General features: G+C 38.8%; 1 protein-coding gene across 1 annotated transcript in view; it reads right to left on the reverse strand.

The window, feature by feature from the left end:
- The window catches only part of LOC140241083 (uncharacterized), a 196074-nt gene extending 186784 nt beyond the window's left edge, over window positions 1-9290 (reverse strand). Inside the window, exon 1 of the mRNA XM_072320850.1 lies at window positions 9218-9290. Within this exon, the coding sequence (XP_072176951.1) occupies window positions 9218-9290 (73 nt within the window). The remainder of the gene's footprint in view (window positions 1-9217) is intronic.
- Between the last annotated feature and the right edge of the window lie 1895 nt (window positions 9291-11185).

Below are 11185 nucleotides of genomic sequence, written 5' to 3' on the forward strand. Positions count from 1 at the left end.
TATAATAGTTAATGCCATTCTCCTGATGTTGATGCTAGTAATATGCCAGGAGTTGCGCCCGGTGCGCGCCCCCCTTAATTCAAAAAACGAAAAAATATAGCTACAAACGGCAGTTTTCTTACTGTGTCAAAATTCTCAAGCTCACTCGTTCCGCTCGCTCGCAATTAATTGTAATGCCATTCTCCTGATGTTACTGACAGTAATTGCCAGCAGTTGCTCCTCGTGCGCCCTGCCTAATTTCCAAAGAGAAAAAAATATAGCTACAAACGGCAATTTTTTGCCTGTAGAATGTCAAATTTTTTTAAGCTCGCTCGCATTTAATCGCTTGCCATCCTCCTGATGTTACTGACAGTAATTGCCAGCAGTTGCGCCCGGTGCGCCCCCCTTTAATCTCCAAAGCGAAAAGACAGAGCTAAAAACGACAGTTTTTGGACTGTAAAATGTCAAAATTTTCAAGCTCGCTCGCTCGCATTTAATCGTTATGCCATTATCATCATGTTGCTGCCAGTAATTGCTAGCAGTTGCCCCCGGTGCGCCCCCCTTCATTTCCAAAGCGAAAAAATATAGCTGCAAACCGCAGTTTGGGATTGTAAAATATCAAAATTTTCAAGCTCGCTCGCTCCGCTCGCTCGCATATTATTGTTATGCAATTCTCTTTTTTTTTCTTTTCACAAAAAGTCCCTCCGTGGGAGGGGTATCCCCCTCCTACACCCTCTCCCGCTCGGTTGCTTCGCTCCCTCGCCGAGGATCTCACACCACACCGTCACATAAAATGTACCCCCGTAATAGTCCTTCATAGTATATTTATTTTTACTATGCTCTGTAAGCGCGACTTTTACACTCTTGTTTTTACAAAAAGTTCCTACCGTGGGAGGGGGTATTCCCCTCCCACATCCCTCCGCACTGAAGGAGCGGAATAGATCATCGCCGTCACATAATGTACCCCCGAAAAGTCCTTCATAGCGAAAGATTCGTGCATGGTGCATGTATACAATCACATGTATTATGTACAATAAATAGAGTATGTGTAAATGTACATGATGACACAGGAGCCAATAAATCAAATAAAAAAAAAAAATCTCACCATTTACATTTACTGTCAAAACGCACCCCCCCCCCTTGAAAAAAAGCTGGTGACGCCCCTGAAAAAGAACACATTATATTTTATAATGTGAAGGATAACAAGAATCCAAAGGGGAAAAGAGCTAGGATACCACACCCACACAGCTTCACAAGCATGAATGAACAAAATTCCTCAACCATGATCAAAAATATATAACACTGGGAATCAATAAAAAATTACACTTTTTTAAAAGCAGAGCCATAAATTCATTAGAGTAAACTATACAATGCAGGCCTAAAGCTGAGGTTTGAATTTGCTGTCCTATAACCTATGACAATATGTTGTTAGCATTTAATTCTGTTTACCATTTAATTTTGTTCATCAAATTTGGCAACAGTTTTTAAACACAACCACCACCACCACGCACATGTACATTTTATATTTCTGCAAAAACAATAACTGGTGACAAGTGGTACATCAGTGCTTCGAAATAAATTACATAATCTTCAATTCTCTACACAATACGTTATTCCTGCGCAATAAGTTTTACCAGTCTAGGTGCAAACTTTAAAAGTGTGCAGAAATCGACCACACAATGACTGGAGAAGTATAAAGACCATTTTCCGTTTGTGCTTTTAAAATTTAAAACTATGAATGACTCCACTTCTCAGATTGGCATCTGGTCTGATCTCATAACGCCTACCCTCTCCCCCCCCCCCCCCACACATACAGTTGATACAAAGCTGTTAAATGCAAATTATAGTGAAACATTATCACTGGTACATTGTAAGTTGCAAATACTGTCCTGGGATCATAACAAAACATACGTGACCCCCCATCACACAAACCAACAAAAAGTTGCCAGACATGAATTTTGGGTTGACGGCAGATTCTGAAAGAGCAGCTATAAAATAAACTACACGTCAATGCAAACGGACTTACCTACCCTATCTACATGGTACATATTTCTCAAAGGTTTTCTCAATCAGTCGTCACGCCGTATGCAAATTAGGCATAATGAGGTTCCGTGTGCCAGTGTTTACTCGATGCGCATGACCGTCTCGCGAATTTGAGCTTTCACGGGATTTTGCGAGACTCTGTACATGCTCCAATACAGTTGCCATGCAGTTAGCGCTAGTGTATACGATTTCGACATGGTGGGGTGAGTCCAATTACCCGTTTCCTACTCTTCATTTTGATATAAAACTTGTCCATACTTAAAAATATTTTCAATGTTTAATCTCTCGTTAAATTTACCTTATATTTTGCTCGTAGTTTTGATGTATTCGAAACATAAACCTCTATTTTGCTGGATCCTGGCTGGTATCAAACTTTTCATACTCTATTTTTTTTTTATTCGGCAGAGGAAGCATGTACCGATACTTGTTTTAGAAATCGAAAAGATGCAATATCTGTTAAGTTACTTAAAAATTCGTTCAAAAACTGACTAAAAAGAGACTTGCACCGGAAGTTGCGATCGCCGAAGTCAAGATTTTTCCTACATATGGCGCGAAGCTTGGCGTGTCGTTGAAGGTATTTTGTTTGCATTCATAATATAGAGCTGCCAACATTGAAATGCGATTATCAGGGAGACTATTCAATGACATGCTAATGATTCTATGCTGGTTCATAATTGTTCATTTCCAGAGAGTCTTTTGTGGAATCGGGAGTTTCCCCCCCCCCCCCCAAAAAAAAAAAAAAGAAAAGAAGGGGAAATTAACATTTTAAATAATCACCCTGAGAAGAAAACGAAACTGCATGCTTCATGAATCCAGGCCTTCGGGCTCTAGAATAATAATGATAATAATAATAATAAAAAAATGTGGCATGAATAATAGTTCATCAGATTATTTAAGATTAACATTCATGCAAATCACCAGTAGTCCCCAGCTACAGCTTCCAAGTTCCAGTTTAAAAAAAAAAAATTAAATCAAAAATAAATGGATAAATCATAATCTGCTAGCGGACATATCATCAAAACCAGAAATATAATTTGAAGGAGTGAGAATGTCCAAGGAAAAAAACAGACACAAGGTTATTTTATTTATTAAACCGTAACTTGCAAGACAACTTGATGTAAAACTAAACATGAAAAGAAGATCGCAATGGAACATTTCAGAAAAGAAAAGGCATGAGAAACATCGTAACACAAATATTAGTATACGGGAATAAACCCAAGTGTTTTTTTTTTTTTTTTTTTTTTTTTTTTACAACGTGTGAAATTGCTGACGTGCTCGTATCTGCAAGTAGTCAAACAAATGACAAATCCATACGAACACAAAGTGGCGATAACGAATCCTTAAATAATTATCTACGACATTTTGACAGAATATGACAGAATAAACCTATTATAATAAAAGTATACACGTTATATACACAGTCTTCGAGACCCGACACAGGAAGTAAAAAAAAAAAACACACAGTAGCAGACGATGTGATGACGTCATGCAACCGTCGTTTCTGATCAATCACGATCCAGCATTGTACGAAGGTGTGACATACTGTTGTAATTTGCTGGATCCCATGAGGTATAAAAGATAGAGTGACTTGATTTTTCCATATTTTGAAAATAAGATAATCAAGTATCCCACTTATTTGATTTGAAAGAGATGCAAGGTGGTTAAGAACGTATTCGACCCACTTCTTTCGGGTTTAAATTTTATATTTTCAACGCGTGAAATTACTCATATTTTTACCCTAATTCCCTTTGTAATATTATCAAATCATTGTCATTAAATTAGACCTTGAGCTTTCTTCTTTCATTTTATGTAAAAATGAGCTGTAAATAATATGCTGGGGCTGCACCACGATAGTTTAAAAAGAACACTGCACAGCTAATTATGTATTCATGACCGCTCCGAGCGTGCATATGTCCTCCGCGCTCTGTGCGAGATTCGCACGCCGTGACGACTGACTGTTCTCTGGCAGCATCAGTGTTTTCTCTTTGACTCAGCTCATTCTTCGCTTCATACGGTATACTGTCCTGCCATGGCTCATCGGCTATGTTGGCTTTGGCCTCAAACCGATGTAGTTTTATCTGTCTCATGTTTTTCTCTCTAGATTTGGTTTTCTTTTTTCCACCTTTTCTTTCATTTGTTTTTTGTTCGCTCTTCCCTCTTTTCCTTTTTTTTTCTCTTCTTTATGAGGTATCCACATAGTGTTTTAAGTGGGTACCTCATTTTTTTTCCCACAGAATTTATTGATATATTACAGTATGAATCATAGCTCATTTTCTAATGATCACAGACATGAACATGTTATTCCCTGCTACGTGTGTATGAACGTGTGTATCAATGTACAAAATATGTTCATGTCAAACGTGTGAATTATTGTATGTGCATTCTGTTGAAAATGTGAAAATAAAGTTAGAATTGAATTGAATTGGTATACAGCTGGGGAGGGTGCATACCTATTATGTTCAAAGGGATGGTTGTCAACATTTTGTTTTAATGTGTTAAGAGTGCATAATTCCCTCGAATCGTTGCGTGTATTTGTCAAGGGTATTACCATTTACCCTGCTCTCCAAAAGAGGTATGTTATCGTGAATTTCTCTCTTACTGTGTATGGAAATTAAGTGGAAAATTATAACTATGTATGATTTTTCTTGCATTTTCTTTATATCTCGCGTTTTGCGGATAGCCTTCATACACAAAATGGCAGCCTACCATTTGAACGGTTTTAGGAACCATACGCTCTAGAATTTTTGCTTAAAAAAAGCTATAGTCCTTTGACGTACTACAAAAAAAAAAAAAACTCGACAGAATCTGAAGTACGCGGCTGAAAAAAAAAAAAGCGAAGTCTGAGTTTTGACGTTATATCATGCCCACGCAATGATACGCTACGCCAGTCTGACAGACAATCCTTTGACGGTGGGCCCAAACAATTTATACCCAAGACACTTCCTCTTCTCAAGAATAACGTGTGCCATCGACATTTCAGCGAATAACATGTGTATGAATGCGTATGCTTTTTTCAATAACTATCGACTCCAATAGAGAATCTTCGGCTGTGTCTGTATACTTAGCATAGACATTAGGTATCAAAAATGTAAACAACACTTTCTAATACGGAGATTCTCTAATATAGTCATGATAGTGCATGCGCTGTGGCACAGTGGATAAGGCTCCCGACTCCCGATCGGAGGACCCGAGTTCGAATCTCGCTCAGTGCTTACTTCCTTTTAGACATGCTTTTTTATCCACACTATCCCTCTCGACACAGGTGTATAAAATACGTTTATCTGACAACAATAGTGGAATAAAAGTGGCAGGGCCCTCTGGTAGAGCAGTGGCAATACTGACGTGGCTACCCTGGATGAATATGACCTTATTGACTTACGTTAGATTATCATATCAGAGCCGGACCAGTCTTCCCACTTCATGATATCCCCACGTTACCGGGTCTTAATCAAAGTAACAAGATACAAAAACATAAGAAAGCAGGAGGTAATCTTTGAGCATCTACCCAAAAAAAAAATGTAACCAGACCATGTTTTTAATTTTAGAGGAACCCCCCCCCCACACACACACACACACTACTGACATCTACTGACTACAACTTACTCCGATACCTACTTATGTTAGGCGTACTTGCCACAAATTTCTAAGGCCCAATGATTTTTCGAGAATCTTCCAAATCAAGTTTATTATCATGCGATTTGCCATGGCATTTTCGTTTGTGAGTCGAGATTTCCTGCATTCTTCTATATTGTATCTCATATATTGTTCCACATAACATTATTAAGACTTTTTTTCTTTTGGCATAAAGCCATCCATTTCCATTTCGTACGCGGCTGCATCCTTTATACAACCCGTACTTCTAGCCGCTTCAGTGTCGTCTAAAGGTATAATGGCACACAGTGTCATAATGGTTGAGTACAAGGTGCACATGCCGTCGGTGCCTGCGTGTATAAACGCACGTCGATTTCTGTATGATTTATCACAAAGGCATGCACACCGTAAAGGACCTTGTGCGGCGCAAACGCAAGTTGATTTATGTTGATCTCAATACCGTCAACGACGCTTTTAGTGGCGAAACAAGCATAGCAATCGTACGGGCAATATATATATATATATATATATATATATATATATATACATTTTTTTTTTTTTGGGGGGGGATATTTTCTGTCAGATGACATTGATAAGCTCATGAAAAAAAAAAAAATCCAAACCAAGATTTAGTCGATAATGTCATATGTCAATCACAATTATTATGATTAAATTTGCAAAATACATTTCAATGCACATTTCTTAAAAATGATCGAAACATACATTTGTCCATAATTATTGCTTATAGAATTTCCGAAAGACATTCTATAGAAAAGTGTAAGTTACGTTCAGTTAAGATCAATAATAGACATTATTTTAAAGTATATGACGCGTGTTTCATTCTTGTGGCTACACAATTATGCAATGATCATTGTATAATAAAATCAACAAAAATAGCATATAATGTTGCACACCGATGTGTTGGCTCAGTAAGTAGAGCGGCTGCCTCACAATCGGGAGGTCGTGGGTTCGAACCCCGGCCGCGTCATACCAAAAGACGTTAAAAGATGAGAGTTGCTGCTACCTTGTTTGCCGTTCAACAGTTTAAAAGGTTAGAGCAACGTCGATCTGGCGCTGCTCAGTGGCTGCCGGGCCGGTTAGAGCAACGTCGATCTGGCGCTGCTCAGTGGCTGCCGGGCCCACGATCAATTGGGCAAAAAAAGACTTTCCATTTTCGGGCAATAAAATTTGGAGTTTATATCTAAAACAATTATCAATACACGCATGTGGTCTCAAATGGTTTGAATAGTACGATGGTCTTTTTCTGGGGCAGTGCCTTACACTCTCATACTGTGTAATCATTTTGCTGACTCTCTCAATACACATACAAACCCTGTAACCGACACATTTCACGGCAACAATTCAATGACATGTTTCACTGTTTTCTGCAACCCCATCCTCTTGTAAAATTGCTATCAAAACTGTTGGTAAAATTGAAACACTCCACAAAGTTTTCAATGAAATAGAACGTGAGGATCAAACTGATATTAACTTTATCATACACGCTGCATCTGCTATTTAAGGTTCATTTGCACTTGTCTCACCTGTTAACATCCGGATTGTTAGGCTATCCCTACACTCTTAAAATGTTGAGTGAATTTAGTTGGGTAATTGTTGGTTGGTAAAAAAAAAAAAGAAATCATCCTTCTGGGCAATTATCACCCAATTGAGCTTTAACGTGATTAAAACAACATCGGGCAATTATTTTAAATTCAATATTGGGCGAATATTTACCAACAGAATTGGTAATGGAGAGTTGGGTACTTTTTGCCCTGCCGCTGCGTAAGTGACGCATTCCCTTTGCGTGTCGGGAAATGTTTGTTGGGCAACTGATACTTGGGCAGAAATTTGCCCTGTATAATTTCCTAACATTATTTTGCACATTTAGCCTAGGTATTTCTTACCGTTACTTGGGTAATTTTGTTACGTTCCTTTCTAAGTTGGTAAATTTTCATGGACAAGTGCGGGTACGCGTGCATGTGTTTATGTATGTGACGGTGTGTGTGTGTGTGTGTGTGTGTGTGTGTGTGTGTGTGTGTGTGAGTGTGTGTGTGTGTGGTATAGGCCTACGTATGGGACGATGGCCGAACCTTAAGATTTTGTAGGGGGTACCAAGAATTACTGTAGGGGATTCTCGGTTTTAGGAATGGGGGGAGGAGGGGGGACAACACACAGGCGCGGTATTGTCATTTTTTTTTTTATACAGTATATACATTATAATAATGTATATACTAAAAAAGCAAGAACTACATCGTGGACGTATATTGACATAATTTTCTTACGTTTCCCTTTATTCCGTCAACACCGGAGGGGTTAAAAAAATCAACATTGTGGAAGTATCTGTCTGTGCGAGCAAACTACAGGATACTCCTACAATATTGCTAGTTTGTGTTTTGTGTGTGTTTGGGTGTGTGTGTGTGCACGTGCGTGTGTGTGTCGGTTTTGCGGGCAAATAGTTAGATGACACACTTTGAAACCCATTGTACCTGACTGGACTTGCTAACCACTTCATTCCCAGTATTAAAACATTGAAATTTTGATACCAGTTGATACCAGTTGGTTTCTATTGTTTTCTACTGTGTTTTGTTTTGTTTGTTTTTTTGCTCATGAATATTCATAAGTTATTAAAATATTATTTTCGTGAAAAAGATAAAATATTGTTTAATTGAATGTTTTTTATGATGTCAATAAACTCTGAAAGGTCTGAAATGTATTAGAAATTTATTGAATATTATTGCCGTGATATTCACAATTATAACTTGTACCTTTGATGAGGTATTTTCATATCTTTATAATAAAAGTGTTATCTACGTGGTAACCATTACAACTAAATGACCGTATATGTGTGAATGAAATATCCCTGGTAATAAATAAGTTTAGGATGTAGCCAAAGCCTGTTTCACTTGTGGGTATATACGACTAGCTGTATAGGTTTATTATAGGTTAAATAATAATATGAACAATGTCTTGACATTCACATGTTCTGGTAAACACCCATACATCAAGTAAATTCAACACAAAATTTTTGATTAACTAAAATTCAACTTACTAAACAGTTGAACGAATGGAAGTAGGGCAATATCTAATTGGGTAAAATTGGTTGGCAAATAATTACCCAACTCCAAATATAACCAACGGTTGGGAAATTGCAAAGTTGGATAAAGTCTGATTGGTCAACAGCTGATGGGCAATTTAATTTGCCCAACCACATAGCAAACTCATTACCCAACATCAGCTGGGCAGATTTTAACTAATATTTGTGTGGACAGCATGGTGCCCAGTGTTGGTTAAAAATTGGGTTTTTTTTTTTTTTTTTGGGGGGGGGGCAACTATCTTAAAAGTGTATGACAACGAAAATGACATTGATTTTATGTCATGAGTGGGTTTTTTTTCGCAAGTCAAGCACCCTATCCAATGAAGTCCTGAATTTATCAAATTTCATTCTCCAAATGTAACATATATTTCATGCTCATTCATACTATTTCCAAGATATTCAGGTTGGCTTTCGTTTTAAACATACCTTTCAGTGACATCATTTTACAGATTAAGTCCCGACAAAGATCAACAAATGGATTGAGTTTCATAGATTTGAAGTTACACTTACCTTCTGCAGCAGTGCCAGAAAACACAGAAGCAGTCAATGCCAGTAGCAGAACGAGGGCGTATCTTCTCTCCATCGTAATTAGTCTACGGCTGACACTTTCCAGTTAGAATAGAATCAATGTTCGTTTTGATCGTGTTGATCGACAGGCTTGTAAAATAATCATTGTAATCGCAGTTTTCTGCAAAGTGCAATCGTCGAGAACACCCAGGCAAATGTAGCTTATCAAGACAGAATAGATTCGTATGTAGAAAAAAAAAAAGGCAAGGGGAGTGCACTGCTTCAAACAGTGCATACGCACCGATTTGCTCTTTTGTCACTGTTCCGTTATGTTGCAACCCACACAAAGTGGCGTATATAATAACGTTCACATTGTTATTTCACGGGAGACTGCATCAGATATTTCATATTTAGCAGAGACATTGAAATGCCAATGGTACAAAATAATGTTGTATGTTATGTGTATGCGCTGTTTGTCATGTTCATCAAGTGGCGTGATGTGTGCGTGGCCGGAATTAGCGTCGGAAAGTTTGGAGCGGGCTTATTTCCTTGTGCAATGCTGTGTATAACGTAGCGTCCCAGTGAACATCGGAAGCTAAGTCATTCTCATATAGTGTAATATGCCACGAGGAATCGTTGTTATGCTATGAGCGGTTGATTATTTCCCTGAGATTAAAAAGGTTGTTGATATAAGTCATTTGTCAAAACAATAAAGAAGAGGTGGGTATTCCACGCATCCTCACCGTTTCAAAGTGTGAAACGAGACTCTTCCGTCCTATTTAAGAACTCAACTGGCTCCACTTTATAGCCAGTCAACTGAATGGTTTCCAGAAGTACCTGTAAGGGAACTCAAAACCGTAAAGAGATAGACATGTCTTGCGGCACAAAGTGTCCCTAGCGGCACAGGGCGACAATTTATGCAGGGAGGGACGGCACAGATTGTTACCTCTGCACAATTTGTTGCCTGGCGAAAAATTGTGCTGCTGGTGCAGTTTCAATTTCTGACCTCAATGGCGACAGTTTGTGAAATAAGCAAAATGATGGTAGCTGTACAAACTGTCGTCGGTCGTTGTCTTCAAGCTGCAGAAGATAATGCTATACTATAAAGATGTACTACGAATTGTCAGGTGCATGGGATGGGTGTTCCTTTGGTATGCTTGGGGTGGGGTTGGACTTTAACTGATAAATGTGAAGTGAGTGTGTGTGTGTATTGTATGTATTGTGTATGGTGTGTAGGTATGTATGCGCACAGCTGTGGGTGTGTGTTTGGAGTATGGTAATATGTGTGGAATAAGTATATTTGGTTAACATGGGAAACTTAAAAAAAAAAAACAACGTAAAAAGTTTTCATTACCATTGTGTGCATGTATGGTGGTTTGTTTGTCTGTGTTTTGATCGCATGTGTGTAGTGTGTATGGTGTTGTATGCCATGTGCAGTGGTCTTTCTGTGAGGGCCGGTGGATGTGTGGTGTGTATGTGTAGGGATTCACATGGCCTGTGGTATGGTGTGCCTGGTTGGTGGATGGCAGTGGTTCTCTCTTTCTTTCTCTCTCTCTCTCCTCTTTCTCTCCCTCTCTCTCTCTCTCTCTCTCTCTCTCTCTCTTTATTCGCGTGTATAATCAATGTGTATGTATGCATGGATGTATGTATGCATGCATGCATGTATGTGCGCATGTATGCATGTATAGGTGTATGCATGCGTTTGCGTCTGTTCGTTTGCGTGTTTATTTTTCGAGCCCACCGGACGTGAGGGGAGAGTAAGGGACCACCTGCGACGTTTATCCTTCCGTCTTCCGTCCGTCGTCCATACGTAACGCTACAAAAACCTGAATAATTCTGTACCCAGGGTTTCAACTTAAACTAACCTTGGAGGGAAGGGCGCTCATACAAAGTTACATTTACCCAAGCATGGAGGTCACCTCAATGTCAAAGGTTACAGGCAGCGGCGGTCCATGTCGTTTTTCTTTTAAT

The sequence above is a fragment of the Diadema setosum genome, chromosome 17, assembly GCF_964275005.1.
Source record: "Diadema setosum chromosome 17, eeDiaSeto1, whole genome shotgun sequence".
Taxonomy (NCBI): Eukaryota; Metazoa; Echinodermata; class Echinoidea; order Diadematoida; family Diadematidae; genus Diadema; species Diadema setosum.